This window comes from Cylas formicarius, unplaced genomic scaffold (genome assembly GCF_029955315.1).
Source record: "Cylas formicarius isolate icCylForm1 unplaced genomic scaffold, icCylForm1.1 PGA_scaffold_5__7_contigs__length_24384050, whole genome shotgun sequence".
NCBI classification, from domain to species: Eukaryota; Metazoa; Arthropoda; class Insecta; order Coleoptera; family Brentidae; genus Cylas; species Cylas formicarius.
Genome location: NW_026844341.1, coordinates 19744256 through 19771905, shown reverse-complemented (window position 1 = coordinate 19771905; position 27650 = coordinate 19744256). Strand labels below are relative to the sequence as shown.

General features: G+C 37.0%; 1 protein-coding gene and 1 long non-coding RNA gene across 10 annotated transcripts in view; one reads left to right on the top strand and one right to left on the bottom strand.

Moving 5' to 3' along the window:
• Positions 1-293: 293 nt before the first annotated feature.
• On the bottom strand, positions 294-6600 carry LOC132702614 (uncharacterized). The gene is made up of 3 exons (XR_009618908.1): positions 6498-6600; positions 6075-6439; positions 294-369 (listed from the first exon to the last, which is right to left on the bottom strand). It is a non-coding gene; the product is annotated as an uncharacterized LOC132702614 (long non-coding RNA).
• Positions 6601-6722: 122 nt separating this feature from the next.
• LOC132702309 (Kv channel-interacting protein 1-like) overlaps positions 6723-27650 on the top strand; it is a 121786-nt gene continuing 100858 nt past the window's right edge. For 4 of the 9 annotated variants that reach the window (XR_009618873.1, XR_009618875.1, XR_009618874.1 and 1 more), the window contains exons 1-2: positions 9812-9865; positions 9926-9997. Coding sequence is in view for 5 of the 9 variants with exons in the window: in XM_060670864.1 (XP_060526847.1) it covers positions 9757-9865; positions 9926-9997 (181 nt within the window). In the remaining 4 variants the exon portion in view is untranslated. Of the gene's footprint in view, positions 9866-9925; positions 9998-27650 lie in introns of all 9 variants that reach the window. The other 5 variants (XM_060670867.1, XM_060670863.1, XM_060670864.1 and 2 more) reach the window with 4 other exon arrangements.

Below are 27650 nucleotides of genomic sequence, written 5' to 3'. Positions count from 1 at the left end.
AAATGCATCGCGTCCCCTATGAAAGAATTCGAAAACTACGCACCGAGCGTCGGTATATTGGGGCAATATAAATAATTGCACATATCGTCGCGCATATATCGACGACATCCGAACAATTTTTATTATCGATAATTGCGGTGACCCGTCGTCATAAATCCGGTCATTTTCCCATTATTTGTCGAATACGCCGCCATTAAAACTAACGCACTTACAAAATGATGATCGTCGCGGCGTTGTGAGAACATATACTGCGTACAGGACGACATTGACGGTACTGATAGTTAGATGCGGGAAAAAAACTGACTTTCGTATTGTTGTCCTCCATACCGCGGCCTACTATGACTACGCGTGCAGCAACCCCATATACACCTGAGAAATTTTAAAATAAAACTAACCCTCGGCTTAGTAATGATAAGTATAGAATATTTTATACTTGTTTTTGCGAAAATGTACCTTCCAAACCACAAAAGGAAAAAATATAAACTATAAACCGAATACATGCATCTAATTCAGTTATATAACTTTTGCTTCCCTAAATAAACTAAGTACAAGGTGGACTAATTTTTAAAATATATTCCTGGTGTAATGACCAGCGTAGACAGGTAGGAGTTAGAAGCTGCAGACTGAAATGAAATAAAAATATCTTGGTCAAGGTTTTGCCACTTCCAGGCTATCTACCTGATTTTGAAGTAGAGCCAATGGACATGTTGGGAATGCATACTTCCTAATGTAAAATTGGACAGCGTTGATTTTCGATTCGTCATTGACAGTTGGTTAGCCAAGAACCACCGAGAGAGATTATTTTCGGTCTGGGATTTGAGTACCTCAAAATAGACAAAAATTACGTTCAAGAAATTAAAAGATATACATTAGACAACAGATCCAAAATTTATCTTGATGAAATATGGTTAGATACACACGACAGCATCACATACACTCAAACCTGTCAGACAAAAGCACGTTCAAATAAAGGAAAACGCATCACCCTAATACCAGCTGGGTCAGAAGACGGATTTGTTCCAAACTGCTAGCTGCTGTCTGCCAAGAATATTAAGAAGCTTGAATTATCATGAGGATACAAGTGACGAACTTTCTCAATATTGGTTTCAAAACAATCTTTTAAAAAATGTTCATTGATATTGTCATGGAGAGTGCAAGCTACCACAGCCATCTGCTACGTAAAGCACAATAATACTGAACCTTGGCGTATACCTCACTTTAGCTGTTGCTGTTGACATACGACTGATTCAATAGAATTTCATATGTAAAACAATTAAAAGCCTTTGGGAGATCTAAAAAGATGGGCATTTGTAACCCAAAATCACAAGAGAGGTAAGCGAGAATAAACCCGTAACTTTAAATTCTCCAAAATTTTCCAGGTTCATAGACTTGTGCGCATTTTTTCGAATGTCAACAAAATTTCCTTAAAATATTCTTAAGTCCCAAATTTGATAAAAAAAAATTAATTAATAACACACCAAATGAGAGCTAGAAAATCAGTACAGCACATTATAAGAATTAAGGACTCGTTTTTATACAAAATAACATAAATCGTGTTATAATTAATTTCGATGACAACTCTGACAGTGAAACAGAATTTATATTTAGACATTTAGATGGATTCAAGATGGATAATATCTGAAGGATAATAAAATGTGGTATTCCTAATTAATAGAATTTCATGTCACATAATCAGAAGCCTTTGTGAGATCTAAAAATATGGGCGTTTGTAACCCAAAATAACAAGAGAGCCAAGCGAGAACAAACCCGTACCTTTAAATCAATTCAATCAATCTTTTAAAAAAAATTATGTGTTTTATATACATACATTATTTTAATAGTAAAAAAGCAACAGGTAAGAAAATTATAAGCACAAAATGTAAAATGAATTTAGTGTAGTTCTTGATGTGAAGTGACTTTATTTTCTGGTGTCATTACCGGTTGATGGTGCATGAGAAAATTGAAATTGAGACAGTTTTATCAAAATTTCATCATAATCCGGTTCCATTTGCGAAGCAGAAATTCTTCAAACCGATGAAAGGTGCTCATCTGTAATTCAGTTTTTTAAAGAAGTTTGTTGAAGATTTGTTCGCATATTAGATTTCGGAAATTATTTGGACTTAAATTTTTATAAAATTCTAGTAATGGTACCGTGTGAAAAGCTTGTTTCAGGAGAGTATTACAGTTCAGTTCGTATTTCGTATGATTTCGTATTTTTTAAACTTACTGTTTGACATAGTGAATTTTAAAGATTGCATTCTTGGAAAATGAGAAAAATCATATTTAGAGATCTGATTAGCAAATAATAATAACCGTAATTTGAAACTCTTCAGGTATTGCCAAATATCGTGAAGAAACTGCAATTTGAGATTAAGTTTATTCATGTGTACGAGGAGGTCTGTGAAAAAAGCGAAATCAGAGAGTCACGTTTCGTTTTCCGAAACTTCAAATTCACAAGAAAATTCACAATATGGTCGTTTAAATCCCGAATTCTTGCAAATACTTTTCCAGCACTTAACCAACGAACTTATATTTACTAGTTTTACAACAACAATAAGTAAATGGTCAATATATGGCACTCCGTATTTTCCCCGTCACTGCTTTAAATTCTCCAAAATTTTGGAGATACATAGACGTGTACGCAATTTTTCAAATGTCAACAAAATTCCCTTACAGAATTCTTGAAATTCTTCGAATTTCCAAATTTCCAATTCCAAAACGATTTAAATATCCTGAAGCTGTGCAAAAAGTCGCTGTTAAAGCGGGAAAGCTTAAGATCTTCTTCGGCGACGCTTCCTATAGTAGGCCCGTCGGTGACATTTAAAAAATGTCGCCAACCTCCACGACAACCACACACGAAGGGTTGGAAGACTGCACGTATAACATACTCCGTCAGTGGGCAGTAAAAAAAACTACGTCGTATGTGACTCCATGATTTGATGACTGGAAAAAATCTGGTACCGATTAGCCAACTACTTGCCCGATCGAGAGCCTCGCCGTTTCCTTTTTTTCTTCTCCCGGAGTAAAAATAAGGAGGCGACCGAAAATTACAAACCGGGCAGTATTCAAATACCGAGCGAAAACCGGCCATTTTGAGCGCCGCCTCCTGCGTCGGCCGAATTTGACGGCGGGTTTCGTTTGTTTTTTGTTTGTTTTCGATATATATTAATGTATGTTCTCCGCGATTCGGCTCGGGGATGGGCCATGCCCAGGGCGGTACGTTGCCCAAATCATAAGGCGCTAAAACGCCGCTGACAGCCGTGATTCATAAGGAGATGGGTTCCGCGGCGATACCGTCCGGTTCTTATTAACAGGACCGTATCCGACTAGGTGGCTTGTACCGTGCGTGCAATTTATCTTGATAACATTTTAATTGGCCGTAACTTATTTGTTTTCCAAGTGACGTATAAAACAAAACACTATCGATTTTCTGATATATAACTCCGCATCATATCAAATCGGCAAAAACACGAAATTTTTATATAAGTTCATAGAGTGCCCTGAGTGATAAATAAAAATATGTTTATGTTTGACATATTAGTAAGCAACGTGGATGGTTGACAAAGTTATTATTGTTAAAATGTGAAAAAAGTGATATGCTTCAAGTATACTTTCGGAATAATTAAAGTGCAGCGCAGCTCTCCTAATTTCCTCTATTACTAGAATATATGAAGAGACAGGTATTTCTCGGGGATCAATCCACTCAATCCCAAAAACTAAAGGCAGAACGATGTCAAAGGGGATGCAGTTTTGTTTGGATTTTTTAAATAGAATGAGAATAACAATTTTTTGAAAAACATTTTATGGACTGTTGAAAGTTCGTTCGCTACAAGAGAGGGTTGTAACAGACAAAATACGCGATATTGGCCTTTAAATAATCCTAGACAAATACACGAAATAAAAACCCAGGGGTACCAATCAATTATTGTACGGTGTGCATATTTTGGGTCCGATATTTATAGATCAAAAGGTAACTGGTTAACTGGAGATCATTAAACCACAAATAGAACACTATATAGAAGATTTACCCCCAAATATATCAGCGGTGATTACATGGCAGCAGGACGGTGCCCCTGCTCACGATGTTGTGCAAGTTAAAAATTCTCTTAACTTGGAATATCTCAGCCCCGACTTAACTTTAATGGAATTTTTCTTTTGGGGACACATAAAAAATCACGAGCACAAAACTCCTTGTAATAAAGTCTTGGAACGTCGACAAAGGATTCCAGAAGAAATCAATCAGTTAAGAGACAATCCGGAAACGTTACTAAATTGAAGACATCATACAATTAGAGTGTATCAGAAACGTGTTCAGGAAAATGGTGGTCATATACAGTAATATTTAGAATAGTTATAGATTTTTTTACTTTAGTGCGTCTTGACAATTTTAGTAGCCGCATAATATAAAAATTTCCTATTTTTCCTGATGTACAGGGTGTTAAATTTAAAAAAATATGATGTAGGCTTATATGTCAGAAAATTAATGGTGTTTTGTTTTATACGTTTTGACCCTTTTCTAATCACGTTCGATTGAAAACATTTGGTAGTGTGGATTGGAGTCCTCCCAAGTCATAGAAGAAGGTTGGGGGTTATAATATTTCTTTATAAAATTGTAAATTGCCGCTTTAAAGCTCCCGCCATTTTGTTAAAAATTCAATTTGGTTAGTATCAGGTTCGCCGAAATGTTTCGTGTCCCTTTTAGAAGAACTAATTCTACACAAAATTGTCCACCCTGTTGAATAGTGATAAGTGGAAGTGTGATACCTTTAAGTGATTTCTATGTACTGTTGTACAAAACCTTTCTGACGATCTGAAGGCATGGTTTATGCTATTCTTTTGTTTATTGTTGTTAGTATTAAGAATAAGTTTGGGGTTGCATCTACGGTTCCTAATTTTCACCAAGTATTTTTTGCTTCAATGTCCACATACCAATAAGATGGTAATAATTAGATCTTGTAAAAATGGTATAAGTTCGAGATTTTGTGAAGTTATGATACTGAATCGCTTGAACTACTGCAGCTTGATTCGTTGAGATGCACTCTAACATCTTACAAATGATCCAAATGATTGGATTTAGCTTAATCTCGAGGGGCTATATAGCCTTAGCTTCTTACACTAATCTAGTCGGAATAATTTTAAAAACCGTAGACCACATTATCTTCTACGGCGATTGAGCCGGAGTGCACTGTAGGTTATACCAAAGTTCCTTCTATTATATGCAAAACTAGTCATTTTTTTTACTTCATTTTTCTATTCTTCACTTCCTTTATGTTTTGTTTGTTAAAATGGGACAATAGGGGATATAGTAATTTTTTTAATGAACTCAAGCCCGAGACAGGTTTAAAAACTTAGTCAAAGATTTTTTAATAAAGCAATCATTTTACAGCTTAGAGCTAATCTTTTTTCAAGATATCAATAACTATCACTAGTCAGATGATTGCACCTCTTCGAATAATTGCTTTCGATGATAAGTTTCTGTGATAATCTTCGGTCAGCTTTAATGTATGTCCAGATGTCCACAGAGCGCTTCATGTTTTATGTATATTCTCAATTCTCAATATTATATTGTAAAATTGTTATTCCATGTTACATTTTATTGCCATGACTGGTTGTACATATTTTATATGTTTGTAACATGCTAAGAAATGAAATGAAACAAAATGAATATGGTAGTGGGTTACAACGAAGTTTTTTCACTCAGTGTCCCGCTCAAACAATAACACGCATGTTCTATGCCTGGGCTCAAAATATAGCAATTAAATTTAAATTGTGAATGTAATTAATTTTGCAAATAGTATATTGATAACACTTTAGTACCGGAAATCTCCGAAGTGACCCGACAAGGGTTAACGAAACGGATGTGTATAAATGGATATTTTAGAGTAGCGAATAGAAAAAATAAGTTATGGATATGGACTATTTCCTAAAATAAAAGTTAATTATTTGTGTTGGGGAGTGATTATGAAATCTGCACTGGAAATTTGAGAGGAAGCTTGCTCATTCTAACATGCACGACGTTGCGCCTAAATCCCAAACTGAATATTACATCAAAATAAGAATGTCTTGGTACTTACCACGACAAAAATAATGCACCCTGCAAAACTCGGTAGCATTCGTCGCTGCTCAAGTTACGTAATGTCCGAGAAAATCAAGTTTTCTGTTTTTAATGGTAAACATAACTTCTAAGTTTTATTCATTCTGTCCAATATGGTTTTATTTGTGGCTCGCTTCACAGAGGGAATTATCGTCAAGCGCCTGTATACCCACCAGACCATAGATCAGCGATAAATCTTCGTTTTATTAAATCTTTGTCCGTTTCTGGCCAGAATTGATTTACCGTAAACTGCAATTCCAGCTGACGCACCCTCGAATTGTTCCCGAAATATAAATCCTGAATGGATGATAAATAACACTGGAGACCTTTCAACCTTGCTTGTACCTAAAAATAAGAACAAATTTATAATTTGGAGCGGAAACGGAAAAAATAGCCCACCCACATAACCTTGCTTGATTCAGCCCCATATGATATTATTAATATCCACTGTAGTTATTCCAAGAGATGCTCCAGAGAACCGGCCTATACCACGGCCCGACTTAAACACCATGCCGCTTCGAATGTCAATTTTTATCGTCCGTTCTGCTAAAAATACGACGGACGGCTTGTATCCAAAGCCACCTGAGATCCGCCGTCAAACTAATATTTTTAGTAGTCACAGAAGAGTGCCGCGGATAGCCGAGCCGTTTGATCAGCATTTTGTTTATTTGATCGGGCACCCGTTTAACGGACGCTAATGGGAAGTCTGATTAGCAAGTGATCGGGCGCCATCAGTGCCGTACACAAAGTGCCAACTGCTTAATGAGTAATTCGCAATTTTGCTATTTTTAGTGGGACCCGTGGTCTCCGTATGCGCTATCGCAACACAGTCGGTTTCCAACTCGGCACACTTGTTGCTAGACGCGTGCAATATCGTTTTATTTAATTTAATTTCCTTCCGAAATTCGGTGACGTCTCCCGTCCCTCGACGACGCGAAGTGTGTGATACTCGTTGGAATTTTCAGCTTTAATCGTGCTCCGAAAACTAACAATTATTTTGCAGAAAATTAAACATATTTATGTTGCTGGCGAGGCATGTATTGGCTTCAATTCAAACGTAACCTGATGTTAATTTCTCGCATACTTAAAAGTTACGTAAGCAAAATTTGCGATTAAGTGTAAAAATATACCGCATTTTATATTCCATTAATGAAAGATTTCCTGTGTAGAAAATCCTACCTTATTATCAGCTGCTGTAAGTTGTTCAAGTTGCAAATTCAGAAAATCAGGTATTTTTAACAACCAAAACTAACAATTAATGATACTTCCCTCCAATTTTATGATGCCTGGGTTTATTCTTGCATTCTAAACTTCGTTTCCGTCACCATGTAACTGAAAAACTGAAAAAAGCTTATGGTAACTTAAACTAACCAAAACTAATCTATTCTTATGGATACTACTTATCACAAGACTCTATGTTGTTGTCTCAGCTGAATTGCTGATTGGCTCAACATGCATAATAGATTCAACGTCCATGAGCTTAATTTACGTAATAAGAAATTGTTGACTATACCCCAGCACAAAAAGGAATTATGTAATAGGTGATGTTCTTACAATGTGGCTCCACAAGTTAACTGTCTGGACTGGTCTGATATCGGTGGTGCCTACTATGCATTTAGAGATAAGTTTAAGTTTGGTCTTCTCAAATGTCAACAGTATCTAGTGTTTTGTTCATTTTTGTTCAACTTTTCCTATTCTTCTCCTTTTCCTTTTTAGTTCCATCTTTGATATTTATTCTTTTTTTAGCTACCATATAAGACTTATTCTTTCTTTCTTTTTAAATTAGGCTTTAACATTATCTGGGTTTTGCATGGATGGCCGCGATTTATTTCAAGCCTTTTGCTACATGTTTTCCTAATTTACTTACACGTATACCCAGATAGCACACAATATCCCCAGTATATCCGGTCAATGTCCCATTTAAGTCGCATGTCCCGGGACATCCTCTAAATAAATACCACAGATATCCTCTAAATAGATGACCTGATATCCCCTTACACCATAATGGGAACATTAGAATAGAAATAAGGGAAAAAAGTGAAAAACCGTAAAACAAAATGAAACATAAAAACTTAAATTTTGAACAACTGAGAAGGCAAATACTTAGTTTTATCAAATTTGTGGTGTTTTAGGAGACATTTTATTGGCAACGTTTTGTGCACATCTACATCGACGTCAGTGTTGGCAAGTCCTAAAAAAACCAGAATCAAACCGTTAAAATCAACTTGCTTTTATTATTTTTTGGACACGAACGACTTTTTAATGAAAATGCCACAGAAAATACGAATTCTTCTAAGTAAAAGAAATACAAAAACGTAAAAATAATATATTTTTTTATAAGATACCATTTGACAACACTGTTCGTCTGCAATCAATGACGCAACCACTCGCGGTCGTGCCGTGCCGGACTCGCTCGAGTCTTGTCGGCTTCTCCTGCGTCTCGTCGTCCGCCATCTTTATAAGAATTGTGTGATGACTTCACCAACCATACCCAATATGTTAATTCCATCACATGGTTGTAATCGTACAATCAATTGAACTACTGCACATTACCTTTTCAGTATTAAGATTCTATATGCTCACAGTCGGATATACTAACGACGTCTCAACTAGTATAACTGAATATCCTTAGTATGTCCTAACAAACATCCTACGTATACGTATCTGATATAGTGTGAACGTTCGAATTAGTAACATCGTATACCCTTGACACTTCTTAAGGATGTACGTTAGCTGAGGACGTTTTACGGATGTGTTTGTGCTATATGGGCATCTATTGTAATTTGTCATGCTATTTATTATTATTATTATAAGAATTAATAACTATAACCTGATTCATTCAAATAGAACGGCGTATTCTCCCATCAGGAAATTTAACACTTTTAGGACAACCTGTATACCACATTACACGCTGTCCAACCCAGAAGAGCTTATAATTATTTTTTCTCTTTGTCTTAGCTTCATTTTATCTTTTTTTACCAATCTTCTTGGTCTTTTTAAAGCATTTAACGTTTAGCACGTTCACAGAAAAATTTGATGTTTGATGAGAACTAACCAAGCTAGACCCAATTAAAAATTCACTCAGAAGCCTCGCCCCGCATATCGCGGCCAATATCCTCATCCGCACGAGGGCGATGTAAATTTATCCGCACATTTATTTTACCAAACCTCGTAAATAGCGAAAAGAGGTGCCCAAAACAAATACAAATGGCACTGCTGAGTAAACGATCGCGAATAGCCGTGTTTACATTTGCCTCGAGCATTGTTTCTAAAATATTTACCTCCCGGTAATAACTCAATACTTGTTTTTTCAACTTTGGAGATATATAAATCGTCGAAATTATACGAGGCCGTTCCGAAAACTTAGTCCGCTTCAACCATATATATTCATCCGGCATTCTTAATACGATGTCATTCAGATTGAAGATTTTGAACTGCTCTCCAGGCTGGACTCTCATGCGAGGTCAAAGGTGACCGTAGCAACACAACTACCAAGTTCAAAAAGTGTCTTCCACGTCCCCCGTATACGTACTGGCCGAAACAATTATTTTTAAAAGCGTTTTATGATTGACCAGACCCCAGTCCGTGCGATTTTAAATTTAGTTTTGAAGTGGTGGCGATGAGAGCGAATTCCTCAAACCGCTGAAGGTGTTTGTGGAAATATGAGTGAAGAGTGCGAGCAGGAGAGGATCGAGATGGGACAGTTGGCTAGGGGTCAAAGTTCGAAGGGGAGGAGGAAACCTAACAGTTGTATCCGGTTCTTCAGAGCTAGTGAGTCTCTTGGGTTACGGCGGACGATTGCTTGGAGGATCGAAAGTGGTTTTTTTTCAGCTTGGGCCAAATTCACGGAAATCAAAGACAGGCATCCGAACGACTTGGACAGCTTGGACCTCTACTATCTGAGTAAGTGCTTTTAATAAGGATAGAGAAAGGAAGAATGAAAAAAGTTGCATTAATTAATTAAAAATTAAAACTAAATTGGCAAAACTGGAAATTTGGGTGTTTCTTCTTTTTATGCAGGATACTGAAAATAGCTTCTGACCCAAACATGATTTGAGCAGGAAATTAAAACTTATATACTTATACTTTAGTTTCCCCCTGTAAAACCCGATAAAATAGTTGCCAACAGATTTCTAGATTGTTTTTACGCGCCCGGTGATTTTGTTCCTCCGAAATGAATGGAATCGAACCCCCCGTCGAAAGATGGCGCTAGCCATGGCGAAAATCCTACAACACACTATTAAATTTTAATCCCCTGGGGATTGAACGGCAAAACATCACAACACAAGGTCTCTCGTCGCGTCGACAATGCCCGCGCTTTCAGCTTAGCACTTGAAACAAAAGATGGCGGCTGTCGTCTTGGAAATCCGCAAGACGAACTGTCGAAACTGCAGGCGAAACAAAACAGCGATCAATTACTCTTCGCGTAATGGAATTTGGACACGAACACACTACCTTCCACTGGAGATAAATTAATCTCCAAACGTAGCGTATATCTACTTTCGTTGATTGGCGTTTGATAATTATCAAAGGCCGGATTGCAACTCCATCTGCACACCCGAATGATTAATCGCGCATCCCATATCGTAGCGATTCAGGAACACCGACTTGTTTTACTCTACCACCTGCCATTTCCCGCGTAAAATCCGTTTTCCATCATATATGTGTTGTGCAATCAAGGTTAGGTATTCTAAATTATTCATGGTAGTTCATTCTTCTCCGTTGTTAAAGCAAAATCCACCAAATTATATATTTCCATAAGTCGATGTTGGTATTTTGTAAAATACATAATGTTTCGAACAAAATGGTTTAATCCTAGCTCTAGGGACCAGGATGCTAATTCCTATCTATTAAGCTTCAAGTTTTATCAGAACGTAACCACTCCAAGCATATAGTTCAGAAAAATAATAGCTATCTTTTTGTAAAATCGATATTAATTTTTTTAAGAAACTTCCACAGCCATACTATTTATAAAACATCTGAATTCCTCCTCTGAATCATCCCGTTGGCTTCTTCTGATCTTAACTTATATATATAACTTATAAGAACAAAATAGATGTCAGCCAAAGAAGGCGGCCGTCTACCTCTGATGATTTACTTGTTGATTCAGATCCACCAGGTGATCGTTCATATAATTATAAAGGTAAATTATTAATGTTAATCTATCTATTGATCGTCACTTTCTACCTTCAATATTTTAGTTGGTCTACCAGAAAGTAACCACTCCAAATATATATCCCAGAAAGTTTAGATTTCTGCTATCTAATGACCTCTAATAGCAATCACCAAAGGATAACGGCCGTCATTGAAGACAGATTTTATCGGCAACCAAAAGCAAAACAGACTCGAACCTATAACCCAACGTTTTAATTTGTCTACCAGATAGTCACAACTATATGCCCCAGAAAGAGCACAGTTATCCTTTTGTGATATTGACCTTGTTACGAACGAACGAAAGATAATCCTTCAGACAGTCAAAAACGGGGTAACGTTATCTCTAGAGACTAGGATCTTAATTTGGATCGACCAGGTATTCGTCCAAATAATCAAAAAGCTTAGATTACTGTTTACTTACCTACTGAAGTTTACGTTCTACCTTCTACGTTCTAGTTCGTCTACAAGAAGGTAACCAATCCAACGATATATCGTAGAAGAAGCACAGTTCTATTTTTGTAATGTTGAAGTTGTTACAACAAAATAGATAATGTTGTTGACAGCCGAAGAAGGCTACCTCTAGAGATGACGTTGTTGATTCAGATCGACTAGGTGGTCGTTCAAATAATTACAAAGAGTAGATTCCTGGTAATCTATCTATTGAACTTCACATTCTACCTTCAACATTCTAGTTCGTCTACCACAAAGTAACTGCTTGTAATATATAGCCCAGAAAGTTTAGATTTACAGTAATATATCTAGTAACGTTTGCAACCACCAAAGGATGCGTTCAACATTCTAGTTTGTCTACCAGACGGTGATCAATCCACCTATCCATCGTTGAGGTGAAGCACAGTTATTTTTTTTGTAATTTTGATGTTGTTACCAGGTTGGTAATGTTGGTGCCAGGCTACCTTTAGAGATTACGTTGTTGATTCAGATCCACCAGGTGGTCGTTTAAATAATTATAAAGATTGGATTCCTGCTAATCTATCTCTTGACCTTCACGTTGTACTTCCATCGTTTTAGCTCGTCTACCAGAAAGTAGCCGCTCCAAATATATAACCCAGAAAGTTTAGATTTCTGCTAATATATCTAGCGACATTTAACTGCAACAAATTTTGTTGACACCCAAAAGCAAAAGAACACTGCAGTTAGCAATTATCGTTAGATGTGAGACCCGTTGTCGCCGATTTCGCTGCAAAAAAAGAGGCCGCCCCTCCGGCATCCGCCACCAAAGTCCACCCCTCAATTCCGGCGTCCCTTATCTGTGTAACAACTGCAACAATGCTCGATTCTCGGGATCAGGGCGCGACTTGAGAGACGGCAAACTAAGACGGGGTCGGTCTCTCGAGACGCCGACTGGGGGATGTTATAAGTTAATGAATGTGACAAGCCCCCGAGGGGGTTGCACGTGCAAGATCGACGAAAATAAGCCGGATGTGTGGAAATTAAAAGCCGCTCGAGATTTTGATTGTAGCGCAGCTGTTCTCTCGGCCCGGATAAAACAATCTCGCTCTCCGGATATCACCCCCTTTCCCCGCGAGGGAGTTTATTTTAAAATGCCACGGATTTGAGTTTGAGTTGCGGGGGCGGATTTTCGTAGGCGGCGGAACAAACGTGTACAAGGTGTTCATGTAATAATAATGAAAGGGTCCAATTTGCTCTATCTACATAACCACAGGTAATGTGAAAAAATGCAGAGAGGCTTGGTGTACTAGCAATTTCGTCAAATGTCATTTTAAACATACCGTATCGAAGGAACAATTAAATCTCCCGAACGAACGAGTTTGGCAACGCCGCGTGGAGCGGAAAACGCCTCCCGAGTGTAGTCACTTTATCTCAAAGGAAAATAACACGGATTTTCTCTTATTACGTTCACCTTACGTAAACAAATAAAGAGGAAACAGTGTGGGGGTGTGGAGGGGGTGGAAAACTGCCATACGCAAGTGTTGGAAGCGACGCTGCCAACTCTTCTTTCGTGGGTTTAAAAAAAAGCCTTCATTTCAGGAAAGTTTCCTGATTTAAGGCCGTTATATCTTGCGTCATATATTAGCGTTGCGATGCCGAATTTACATCGCCTACGGCTCTTTCGCTCCGCCCATTATCGTTCGACTTATGTGGTTCTAATACCCCCCAATATCCCGTCAATAATTTTAGATTGTTCGTGAGATAGAATAGGCCGTCAGGGGCGTCCCACTACTTCGATGTCAACAGTTAGTGGAGGTAAAATATAACCTCGTATAATTTCTTTACGATCACGGCTCAAATCTCACTCAATGATGAGAGTTAAAAGTTAGCATTTCTACTCATTTGATTAGTTTTAGTTAGTGGAGGTAAAATCTAGCTTTTCTTTTCAGCTTTCTTAATAGGATGCTTCAGAAACCCCGCGAACTTCCACTATAGTTACTTGAAATGTGCTTGGAATTCTTTCATACTGTAGCCCATAATTTCTCTACTATCACAACTGAAATTTCACTGAATGATTAAAGTGAGAAGTTTGCATTTCTATCCATTTGGTCGTCACTTATAGTGTCACCACTGCTGGTTGGATTCAGATTCTGCAAAGATATGGAGGAAACGGGTAGCGCCAACTACTTCCGATAGCTAGCTGTAGTCGAAGATGGAGTCTTATCAGGGAGATGAAGCTAGACAAAGATAGTCTAAATTTCCCAAGTTTGTAGTTCTTGGTAACTTATGGCTTTTGACCATGCAAGTTTTTCTCAATAGTGGTTCTTTCGTCGAAGATGGAGTCTGAAGCTAGACAAAGCACTATAATTATGGCAATAGGTACGTTGGGTCGTAGTGACGAAATGGGCAAATCTCCCAGATTTGTATTTCGTAGTAATTCATTGCTTTCGACCATACAAGTACTTGTCAATGGTGCCCTACCAAATAATAAAAAATGTTGGTCTGGAAAGCAGAAAGTTTCGCACCTCTTGTTTCCAAGTTCACATTAAACATTTAGAAGAAACCTATAATATATATTTTTTAATTCCCTTCTCGTAAATACATTTAAAAAGATTTTGGTGCCTCAAATGCTAATGGGGATAATATCCTCCTTGCTTCCATAGCTGGACATCCCCATAGACCATGTAATCTATTAGACATCTTTGGAACTTTTAGAAAGCTTTGAGACTTTGAGAAAGATGCAAAGTTAAAAAAAAAACATTAAATCCTAGTATTTTAACATAGGGGAACCTAATTATTTTATTGCAATTATGATTGGGTTAAAGGGCTTTGGCTACAGTAGACCCCTTCTCAGAATTCTTCGGTAGTTAGTTGGGATTCCTGTAGAATTATTAGTTCACCACTGATCCTAGTATTTTAACATAGGGGAACCTAATTATTTTATTGGCTTTGGCTACAGTAGACCCCTTCTCAAAACTCCTCGGTAGTTGGTTGGAATTCCTGTGGAATTATTAGTTCACCACTGGCTTGAGACGAATCTGGGTAATATTCTTCATAGATCATCGTTAAAATTTATATCGGGGAATACGGGATGTAGGTTAATGCCGCTCTGTAACGAGGCTTATAGTTGTCCGCCGCTGGGCTAGTCATATTTCAAACGCGAAGCCCTATCTTTCTAAGTAGACGGCAAACTGTAGTAGGAGCAGCCCTTGGGCCGCTCGGTGGGGGTATTCTTTTCAAAGATCACAATCTGCATCCTCCAATAACGCAGGGTAATCGTAATTTATTGCGGGGATTTAGGAGGGGGCAGGCGCGAGCGCCAACTTCCGACCGTTTTCACAAAATAAAAGCAAGGCCCACGTACGTGAACTGTAATAATGTCGACATTTCGACAAATTAGGCTGCGCTTTTATTTTAATAATTTCATCCGCGTCGCATTTTTGCAGGCGCCGCAATACGATTACGGTTCCATTAAGAGGACGGCGTTGCCGGCTGCTCGCTAACCTAATTCCAGTGCTTCGAAAAATACTGCGTTTATTTCCAAGTTCGTCGGATGTGTGATAAAATATCTTATTTGACATTCCAACGACGTTTTTAGAACCAGTAAAAAAACTTTAGATTTTTTTAAATTTTCCTCCATTTGGAAGAAATAAAACTTTATATAAAAAAAATGTAGAAGTCAAATAATGTCAGCAATAACATACAAAAGCAATTTAAAGCCACGATAATATCAGAAAAAATTTCACATGGGCCATGGTAACTTTATTAGATAATTTAGTTAAAAATGTATCAAGGAAATTTAATGTATCACAAAAAAAATTGAGAAAATTCCCGGAAAATACCATGTTTTCACACATATATGAGTGAGATGACTCTATATTAAAACTTTTTTTCTCGAATCATCAGTTTTTAATTCCCTAAAAAAACAACTTATACTACAGTAATTGCAGCATGTATCAGACAATATTAAATTCCAGAATGTCAAATTAATCTTCCAAAGAAGGAAGGTAAAACAATTGGTAGTTGGTAGTACAATGTGTACGGGCTGCTAGCTATGCATGTTAGTTATGTGCAGTAGTTAATATTTACCTTTTGGGTTTATATATTTGTATGTGTAATTTGAAGAACTGCTAAGTGCAAGTCGAGGGACGTGCGTACAATTCGGCAGGTGCACAACTACGCAGACGGGAGTATATCATCTCAGTAGCCGACACCAAAAGACGCACCCTTCATTCTGCCATCGTTGTTTAATTTCAAAGGTCAGATCAGCGTACTTGGCAATTTTCTTATATTATGTACTGCAATATTATGGTTTATATCTCTTTGGAATAATTTGTCCTGCTTCAGTACAATTCAAAGCTGTAATATGAGGCTGAGTCTTCTGTGTGCTTACAAACCTGAGTGTTTAGGAAGTTGTGGTTAATCCGGCGGTTTCTTGCTGACATTTTCGGTACCGGTCGATAATCTTTTATAACATATCTATTTCGCGAGCCACAAGCCACACCCATAAACATAAAATAATATTCTGATGTCGATAAATAGATTTCTGTTTTATTAAGCTTTTAACTTTCAATTTATAAAGCTATGAACTGGAAATATTTCTCTATTTTAAAAAGTCTTCACCGAAGGGAGAATTAAAAGCAAAGCATGATATAATCGAATTCACGGTCAAAATGACAAAGCAAAATAAAATTGTTTTCTTGGACATTTCAGGCACTGACTTGGGGGTCAAACACCCAATTTATGATTAGGTTTGTTTGTAGCCACTTTGTCTTCGGTCCTTGTGATGTGCACACCTCTTCAAGTTCTATTGTGAATTGAATCCTCTAGGAATTCTAGGAATTTCAAAAACTCCTCCTTGCCAAAAGGCCATACAACACGTATCTGGTCCATAGTTTTGGCTTCAGATTTGCTTTCTCTATTGTTTTCTTTTCGAAGTAAATCATGAAGAGGTTGGCAATCACAGGCGAGAGAGATGATCCCATTGCTGCTCCATCTACTTGTCGGTATATTTTCTCGTTGTACATAAAGTGAGCATTTTTCAGGCAGTGTCTTTCTTCTCTAAGCAGGAGTGCCTCCTCTACGGGTATAGGGATTTGACATCGAAGCTTGTCATAATGTCGTCCTTGTCCATCCTGAGAGAACCTAAAATGTTCTGAATTTTTGACGTACGAATCTGCCTTTTCAACTATGGGCTGTAGTGTACTGGCCAGATGAAAGCAGAGGAGCCCCGTCCTTATGTATCTTTTGGTTTAAAAGTTTTCTATTTCGAGCCAAAAATGTATTAATTTATCCTGGAGCGTAACTTACTAAAAAGTAAACAATTCCCGCGTCGAACTTTTTTTTGCGGATGTAGTAAAATTTTTCTTTATCGAAGCGCCTATTACCCCATACCGGATGCCGTCCACTTTTAGAGCCAAAAGTGTAATTAATAAATCACGGACATAATTTAGGGCTCTTTTTCTCGTCGCCTCCTCGCTTCATAAATCCGACACGTCAAATAAATTCGCTCTTAAGGACGCGAGAGGGCGCTCGCGCCCGAGATGCACTCCCGCTTTTGTTTTCGGACTGCCTAGACGTGCTACGATTTGCAAGTTTTATTATATACCGACGCCCTTATTTATGGGTTTAATAATCGGTTTACGGTGTCGTCGCGACGGGAGACGGGGAGGGTTCTTTGCCCGTCGGCTCCGCCCCTCCCCCCCATTTTCGCCTAAAAAAAAAGTTTTGAGGCGCCGTCTTGTCGCCCTAGATTCGCCTCAAAATCTAAAGCTAATTGGTTATTTGGGAGGAAAATGAATAATGTGTTTGGTATTTATCTATAGGGTGAAATCAAAAATTCAGAGCACTTTAAATATTGGCATAACTCAAAGTTGTAAATCCATTTTTTTGGTGCATTGAGATACTCACTTTTAATTGAAATAAAATTAATGCAGGTGTAATAAAAATTGTTTTAATTTGTTGCATATCTTATGTGGTATCTTGAAAGGTACATAAGCTGTTGGAGACTTGGCGGTGACAAAAGCTAAGCAGTAAACTGCAACGTCGTTTAGCCAATTTTATTTGAATAATCATCTTTATAACTGTAAAGAAGATCGCTGCATGTTCCCTTTCGGATTTTACTTGCAATCTAATATTGCCGACGGGTTCTTAAACAACGCTTTGTAAACAAATTTTTAGCTGACCTAAGGCCTTAGACTGACAACAATGGATAATAATAATAATAATAGAAAATATTTTGAGGGAATATGGAATCTGAATATTACAAAATGTTTGTTTCCGAACATCCTCCCCGCTTCGAGACTATTTTTATGAATGAAAATCAAGCCCTAATGTCAGAGTTTTTATGTTGACAGCTTTAGGTTTATCAGCATGACTAGGCATTATTTTAATGACTCTGTCTAACAAAACAACAAAAACAAATTTTGAGTTGATTTTGGACAGTTCCGGAGCTGATTAAACAACACTTTTCCAAAAGTATACAGGTCTGATAAAAACTTATCCTGTTTGGAGCTATATTGGAGATATCCTTTTCTGGATAGGGCGAAATGTTTGCAATTAGGAAACGAGATGTGGTTTAGGTTGGTTGAATCGTTTGAAATGTGACAGATCGAATGGAAATCCAATTCAAATTGAAGCAATTCACAAATGCATCTATTTGACATAAAACCGTTTTAAGTTGTTCCAACGTGAGGAATTACAAACAGTTTTACTTAAATAGGTTTTACCTAATTAGGATTGCTAGGATTGAATGAAACTTGGTGACATTGTCTTCATCTGACCATTTTCTAATGATACACGTCGTCAGTCTAGAAAGTAATTGCTTCGGGCCGAGAAGGAATGACTCTGTTGACAAGCCACTTACCAGTGTGTTCCGAACTGTACACCCTTGTAAATTTTTTGTTTATGGTTTGTTTTTGATTTATTTTTTGTTGGATAAATGTCGCAAAAAGCATTAAAACCGTATGTTTCTTATTACATCAACTTGAAGTCATGAGTATCTCGGACTAATTTTTGATGTCAAATATTGAGAAGTTCTATTAGGGATTTCTTTAACACTAAGTTGTCAACGAAGTCTTGTTCGGTACTACATAAAGTTCCAATACGGGGTGCTCGAAATATCGTGGCTTAAGCATCACTCCTGTAGAATATTTGTTTATGGCTCAATGTTGATAATTCGTTTTTTTTGGATAGATTTCGCTGAATGACACTAACGATTAAATATGATCAGATCGGATTAGATAAGAACTGAACAGAGTTTACAACGCTGCATTTTTTAATTAAAACAGTTTTTCGACTGTCAAATTCACTCTCTAATTTATATTTTAATATTGTTTACATTCTACCTTTGAAGTACTAAGATTTATTAATGCTGTTATTTTAAGATAAGACAAAGAATAATTGTAAAAGTCTTTTTATCATTATTTTTAAATATGTGTAATAAAAATTTTTAATATCTTAAAATCACATACAACTTTCGTCATTGGTCTAGTTACTTTTAGGTACGAATCTGTTGTCATTTTCAATTTGAAAAAATCTCTAAAATTACTTCCCGATTTTCCGCTTCAAAAAACTGTGTTAGTCGATGCTATATGTTTGAAAACAATTTCATTTCTCTTGAGTAAGATCTATCTAGCAGAAAAGAATTACTAAAATTGAGGCATAAACAAACATTCTACAGGAGTAATGCTTAAGAGAACTTCATGGAAAATAGTATAGGTAGGTCTTCTATAGTCCTGAATAAAAATTCGTTGACAATTATATTCTTAAAGAAATCCCTAATAGCCCTTTTCGACATTTTACATTAAAAATTAAGCCCAGTTAACCATGACTTTAGGTTGATGTGAAAGAAAACGTGAGGTTTTAGCGCGTTTTTGGAATATCTATCCAACAAAATATAGTTACATAGTTACATAGTATAGTTGAGTTGTAAGTACTCCTGAATAAGGATTCGTTTGTCAATTTATTTATTTTTAAATCCCTTATAGTACTTTTCTCTTCTCTCTCATTTGTTAAATAGTCAAAGTTTGCCATGACTTTAAATTGGAGCAACAAGCAAAAAAATATCAGAATCAAAATAAACAAAGATTTTCCAAGGGGACACACTGTATAATTACCATGCATATGAATAATGCATTTTTGAAGAATCGAACTCATGAACGTCTTCTCTACTCAAATATATTTAAGGCTTCAGGAATATATTGTTTTTTAATCTGGTTTTGGACTTTTGCCACATCACCACAGCGAGAGCTAACAAAACAATTGCCGTCGACGTTAGATACTTCAAATCCTCCTCCGTTAAAATTACGTAACGAAATTGTTAAATTTGTGGCGAAAAATGGGAACTTTTTAAATAAATTTTTTTCTGGTAAGTCTGGCCCACAGCGCGCCACCGCCGCGGCGATTTTCCGCCCCAATTGCCGCGCGCCATTAATAAAATATTCCGCACGTCTGGTCGCGGCGAAAGAAAAAATCGTTTAAAATTCCCCACCGGTTTATTTTCAACCCTCGTTTTCGCCCTTAACAAGAACCGTTTAAAAAATGAACCCCGCCGCTTTCTCCGACCGCTCATTCTTAATTAATCGCGAGCACGACCCCCCCTCCGCCCGCCGCCCTCTTCGAAATTGATTCGATCGCTTCCCATGGCGGTCAAATATTCATGCTCCTGGCGGTCAAAAAAAAAAAGAATAAAAAATATTACGGTTTCGGCGGCAACAAAATTGCCCCCTCTTTATTATAGCCCCCCCTTCCCAACAGGAATCCGTGATAAAATTTGCATGTTCTAGCAGATAAAAAAATTAAATAAAAAAAAGTGGTTTTCGACTGGGTTTTTGCATTACGCCCTCCCTCTAGCATTGCGGCAGCTCTATATAATGCTTCTGCAATTCCGCATTGGATTATCCGGGTAAAAAAATCGACTTAATCTAATCGAAATGTCTTTCCCCCTCTCCAACTCAGCCACCACCACCCGGGGTTGAAACGGTGCCAGCGGGTTTGTCCTCCGCCGGGCCGGAGGGGGAGTGGTGGGGAATATTCGAAAATCATTTATTGGGAATTATCCGAGGCGACGTTGCCAATGGGGTTGACCCCCCGCGGGTTGCCCTGAAGGCAGCAGCGTCAAATTTATTTAAGCGGTGCACGACCGGAAGGCCGGCTTGAAAATCTACAGGGTGCTTCGGCACGAATCACAAGTCAAAAACTAAATTTAACGTTTTTTTTTAACAAATAATTAAATATTGAATTTTGAATTTATTAGCAATATCAGATTTAGGAGGTTTCGATTTTTTAAGGATGTTTGCGGTTTCAAATCGAATTTCATTAGCTGCTCGAGGTGGCAGTTTGTTTTAGGATAGACTCGACATTTGAAATGATTTCCTGTTTTACGTGGAAGTTGGAACCTTTTGAAAGAACTGATTTTCCCGTTTCCGAAAGTTGGTGGGACGATACATTTTTCTCAGTATTTGGTAGTTGTGAAGAGTTTAATCGTTTCCCTAATGTTGACGTTGAGGAATCCAGAAGTTTTGTAAAAAGTATTACAGTTGCCTGTGAAAGTTTCTTTGAAAAATTAAAAGAACGTTTTTTAGTTTTCCTTTACATCTGAATTTCCTTCCTAAATATCGATAATTTTTATTTACTAGGTTCATACATTTTTTCATTTCTATGCCTTAATATTTTATTTTATTTTTACGTATATTTTCCATATTCAAATATAGAGCGCAAACATCGAGAGCCCGCTCATTTTCGACGCAAGGTCGGAGGCCATTCTTATCCAATCCCATAGAAAGCGTACGTATAGGTAAACGAAACACCATAAATTATTTTTCTGGCATCTACGGCGCACTTTTCGCGACCGAAACCCGTCTTTATATAGACATAAGCTCCCGGCGATGAATTTTTAAGCAAATACACCGCCCGTCCTCCTCGCCTAGTGGATGTTGTTTGCCGAACACGCGAATATACACGAACGGCGAACATACCGTCGAGTTTGCTTAACGAAATTTGATTGTCTCGTCGTGTGGGAACGCGCGTACTCGCGCCATGACGCCCGGATATCTTTCGATTTCCGAAATCGAGCTCCGCCGCTCATTATCCCCCCCGCACCCACCGAAGTTTTATTGGCGCCGTTCCCTATAGGCGATATTCCGAGATAATGACGTCCTTCGGACGCCGCGTATGACAGAAATATTGCTTTTTTTTTTTTCATCCCGCTTCTGAAGTTATCGTTACCGACCACGCCGGGTACGGAAACAGGCAGCGTGAAGGGCCAAATTTCGTTTAGTGATTTGAACTTGCAACGAAATACAATACGTCACACTGTTGGTTCGTTACTTAGTTCTCGGTTCATTGATTCGGTATCCGCAACGCAATTCGTTCGTGCTAGGTTCCTCGTGAGGTGCTTAGTAGTGGGCTTGCGTTACCCATGAGAACAACAGCAACACTGAGAATATTTTTTAAAAGATTATTTAAAACCTCCTTAAGTCCTTAATATTCTTTGCAAACAACAGCAAACAGTTCTCAACCCATTGTTTGGATACAGTGTCGTGTCTATCGAACCATGTTTCATCAAGGTAAATTATGGATCTGGTGTCAAATCTATATCTTTTAATTTCTTTAATGTAATTAAATTTCCAAGTGCGCGCGTGCGCACCTTTTGTTAATTTTGCTGTAATTAAATCCCATTTTACAAACAACTTTATGGAGGGTGGCACGGCTTACATTTATATTGATTTCACCTTCTTCTAGCTTCTTTTTTAATTTATCTAAGGTAGCAACAACTTCGCTTTGATAGAAACAATATATTTTATTTCTTATTAGAGCCTGATTACTATTGTCTACACGGTGAGTTTAAAAATAGCCATATTACTCCGTTTTCCTCAAGTCTCCATTATTAATAATATCCTTCATCGACGATATGGGGGTTTGTGTAAGTAGACAAGTTTCTTTTCAAACTTCTTGTTGAATTATGATTAAAATTTCACACCCATTTTTGTCAACCTGTTTCGTATCAAGCGACAAATGATTTCGATGCGACATTGTAATATTCTTCTAAAATAAGTTTTTCGAAAGTTTTATTGGCGAATGTCCGGCGAAAGCCAATACGATAAAGATTGAGACAGACTACACCGAATTTTGTAAAATCAAAAAAACTGCCAAAAATGCGGAAATTAAAAAAAAACCTTTTTCTAGTTCCGTCTGTTAAAAAGGTATGCAACACGTTCGGTAAACTTTTTAAGTCACTCGTTTATTAAACACTCGCTCCGCTCGTACCAAATAAGCTCGTGACTCAAGTGTCGTTTACCACACTTGTTGCATAATATACTATTTTATTATTCACCTCCAATAACCCCGAAACTATTCAATATATTCGAATGCCTTTTTTTAATTTTTTATTTTCCTTTTTTTCTTTCACGAGCTCAACTATGAAAGTTTGACTTTCAGTAAGCGAGAAACTTTCTTATTTGCAAAATTTTCATACTGCGAATGAAATGTGGAAAAATACATTAGGAGGTTTAAAGAAAAACGTGGAGGTTTTCTTTTTTTTATCGAAAACCGTACATCAGATTGAAGAAAATCAAGAAATTAAATTTCTTTAGAAGTGATTGGAGGTTGTAAGAATAAATAGACAATTGAAATTCTTGACACCCGCCATTGGTGTATTAAAAAATATTGTGGACACTAAACAATGCCTCTTAATACATAGTATACGTGTCAAAAAGACGTATGGGGCACATGTTCATAAAATTTTCTTTTTTAAATGGCCTCAAAAATATATCCATATCACTTTTTTCGTAAAGCGCGTCTCCCCTGTCAACTTTGTGAGAGAAGATTGTTGAATCTCGAGCTACTACGCTCTTTTTCATTCAATTTTGCCTCAGCTTATATAACCCAATTCCAGATCCAAATTGCAAACAGAACATAAAACATATTCTTAATATTGATCACTAATTTATTGACTTTTTTTTTTGTTAATTTTTTATTTCTGTTGTGCGTTTCGTTTTATACATATTTATTGTATGTTTCATCTCATCTATTTAATTTTTTTGTATTTACACTTGCTGTAAACATATCCTGTATTATAAAATAATTAAATATTCTATCTATCCGTCTATCTGGGTGGATTTGTGTTGTTAACGTCTTCCATAGTTGAGGAAAATTTCGATGCTTACAAACTTAACAAAAATTTAACACCGCGACATTGCTATGTAAGAAAAATCTATTCCGACTCGAAGTGCGCACGTAACGGCCAACGTCAATACCTCAAGTGTCTCTCTTCTCCCTGCAAGAAACGTTAAAATTGGCGGAAATTTTGCCGCCCCACTTGACATCGTTTCAATTGTTTGCCAAGGATGAGCGAAGGAATCGACTACCCCCTTCCGCTCTGCCGTTTCGATCCTCTCGTGGCTTATCGAGTAGCTAGCCGACTCACATTCGTTATTTCTACTAATTTTGCCGCGGAGCGGACCTCTTTCCTTAAATATGTCGGCGAAACACAGAGCTCAACATAACCATTGTAAAAGGGTACTCGAAACGGATAGCTTCTTCTCGCAGATGCAACGAGGCCGTAAAAAATTACGATCCCTCAAATCTCTAGCGTTATTGCGATGTCGTCGTTCGACGATGGCGGCCCAGATTCAGCTCGTCGGGGCAGATTTGAAACGTTATCGTTATCGAGCGATCCGTTATTAAAAAGTTATAACGTAAAATGCACAAAGTGTTTACAATGTTCGTATATAGTCGAGAAACACGAAGTAGTAGAACGCTTTTCATAACGATATCCCCTCCACTTTCCGCGAGGAGACGGGGTCTCGTTACTAGCCACGCCCAGCTTGATTTCGATTTGGGTTTTGATGGGTTCGCGCCCACTTCCACTGTCATTTTTTTGCAAAAATTCTACGTAGGGGTTATTGTTTAGAATGTTTTCTAAAGAATATTTATATTTTCCCTTGGAATTATGATTCTGCTATGGATACTTTCTAACGTGGCAAACAGTAATTACACGTAAAGTTACGGAAAACTAGAACATTAACACAAATTTAAGACGGTTTTCTAGTACAGCCGTCAATGGTTTCAGTTTAGTGTGGAATATGTCTCTTCGCTTGGGACATTGTTTGTCACAACTATCATCGTGTTAAAGGTACAAATATTGTTTTGAACTATAGTAAGTAATTTCTGCGTTATGATAATTTTTAGAAAAATCTGTAGCACGTTAAACTATATGAAATTAATGAAATAACACTTTTCGTGTGTAATATTTAACATAACTTAAAGCTTGAACTGAGGTGGCTTTTACAAGATGAAAATCAATTTAACACAATTAAATTAGAATAAAAAATCTTCATATTTTCAGAGTTTTTAATGATTTGTCACAGCAGTTTCGGCAACATCGTACCGTGTATTTGATAAAAGTTTGCCGAAACAGCTGTCATAAATCATTAAAAACTCTGAAAAATCTGAACATTTTTTGTTTTTTGTAAGTTAAAGTTCTCAAGCGCAGAGTTGTATCAAGAATTTTTGATCATTTTTAACAGCGTCAGCATGCATGATCGAATTGAATCTGTGAGGCCTACTGTAGATGAGGTCTTATTGAAAGAATTATACCATGTCAGTTACTTTAATTTCGCTATTTCTAAGCTGTTCTTGTACTCCACAGCTCTCTTACACTCCCATCCTCTTCTCCATATTATATTAATCCATTCCTCTCCAACTTTCTATCTATTGATAGTTTTCCACATTGTTATATGCTTTTTCTCTCTAAACGTCAGATGTGTTTCGATGTTCTCGGCCTTTTTCTTTTCTATAACCTTATACCCTGTAATAAATAAATTTAATAACTTATATATATATATATATATATATATATATATATATATATATATATATATATATATATATATATATATATATATATATATATATATATATATAGCTAATAAATTTTATTTTATTTAATTTTTCTATTTTATTTAATTCATAAAATATAAGCTCCGGCCATGAAAACACCAAAGTTCAAACAGCCTAGTTGCAAACCTACCCCTTACAAAGCGCGAGACGTTTCATCGCAAGGGAAGCAATTTATATCTCGTCGATACAAACGCGGAGGTTTTATCCCCCTAATCGCCTTACTTTATTTGCTTACCCCCCGGAGGGGTTGCGCAAATAAAACAAAGGCGGTCCTCCTTCCTGCGGGATCAACTTTCATATGATAAATCTGGAAGAATGAAGAAGTAGGTAAACATAAATAAGGAACGAATAAAACCGGCACAAAAAGGAGACCAGAAAAATCGCTGCGAAACGGGATGACAACGCGTTATAGATGTTAGTCTTACTGGAAGCAGGGGCGGGGGAGTTGAGACATGCGCGAACTCGAAGGGGTCAAAGTCAATACGACTTTTAGAGACTACATTAATGCCGGACTAAATTGCAATTCCCCGATTTTCCGTAACAACGAATTCGAATTAGCTTATGTCCGTGGGTCGTTGGGGGTTCGAGATCCGCCCCGAAGCTATATCATCGCTTATTCATAACTGCCGCATTGTGAATGTGGAACGATGCATGAATATGAATATGTAGATCGACTCTGTTATGCGGGATAAGTAAAAAAAAAGCTTGTTCGACGAGAGGTCGAGTACATATAAATAAATTGCGTTCTGTTAGTCTTAATTGGCGCAGTCCCGTAGGACGGCGGAATTTGTATAGCGATCAATTTATCTTGCTGCGAAGGTGATAAAACTTGTTTATATTTTGATTGGGTATTGGATTGAAAACAGTTTTCAATTTCAAGTTAATGAGTAAACCCCATGTTTAATTAAAAAATAAGTGATAATACTAACCTAACTAGCCAAAATGTAAATTCACTTTAAAATTTTTGCTATTTTATCAGTATTTAAAAAATTAAACCTTTTTTTTTAATTTTATTAGAGAAAACCATCTAGTAGCAAGGTAAGGAAACGCAACACGATTAATAATCTAGGAACATCGCTACTCCTACTTCAAGTTTATTAAAATATGTTGAACTTTTTTGTATTTATTTCTAAAATTGTCTCAACATTTTTATTATAAGCGGAGAGTATAAAGAAAAATTATGATGACAATGGCCATTTCACAAACTCGAGAATAGTAAAATTAGGCATAATAAAATACGACATTTCTTTACAAAGGACATTAATTTCTGTACTATATTAAATATTACATTAATAATTGTAAATTGATTAACTCTTCGAGAATATCGACGAATTTTTCGATTGCTTATTGATAACGACATATTGAGGAAATAGAATATTTAATTCATATATAAAAAAAAATGTAAAACCTCAAGTTCTTGTGTGCATGGACTATTCGAATGTTAACAGGTTGAACTATATTGGTATGAAATATTCAACAGACTGAGGAATTCGTAGGGTTTTGCAGCCTGACCATGCCGTGATGAAAACTAACTACGGCAGGACCTAGAGGGAACGGAAAACGGCTGAAATTAATTCTTCCATCTTGCCGCTCCGTCGAGGGTGTAATTTTGTATACCGCAGGAATAATCGCGTACAACGTGTAAAAATAACTAGGGGCGCGCAAAGAAAACGCGGACAAATTAGGAGCCTAAGCCGGGGGACGATATTAAAATAAAATATTGCCGAAAGTATCTCGCGTACACCGCCGGGGATTTCTCGGTTTTAACAAGTTCACTTAAATTACGACCCCCCCTAGTCTCGGAGATCGCAGTGGAGTTTCGGGCCCGATACAGCGGAATTACCAGGAATTATATTTTATTTGCTGGAATCAAATAATTATTTGGAATTATGTCGTGGTACATGGAACCAATGAAGTTAAGATAATTCCCTGATAATTTGTAAAAACTGTCTATTCCATTTTTTTTATTTTTTGTTAATAAAAATAATAACAAAATAAAATAAAAGGAGGTAACTTTCAGGGTGATAGCCTCAGGCCATTGTGACTTTGTGCCTTTGACCCGTTGTCCTGGAAAATAGTGAATACAGGT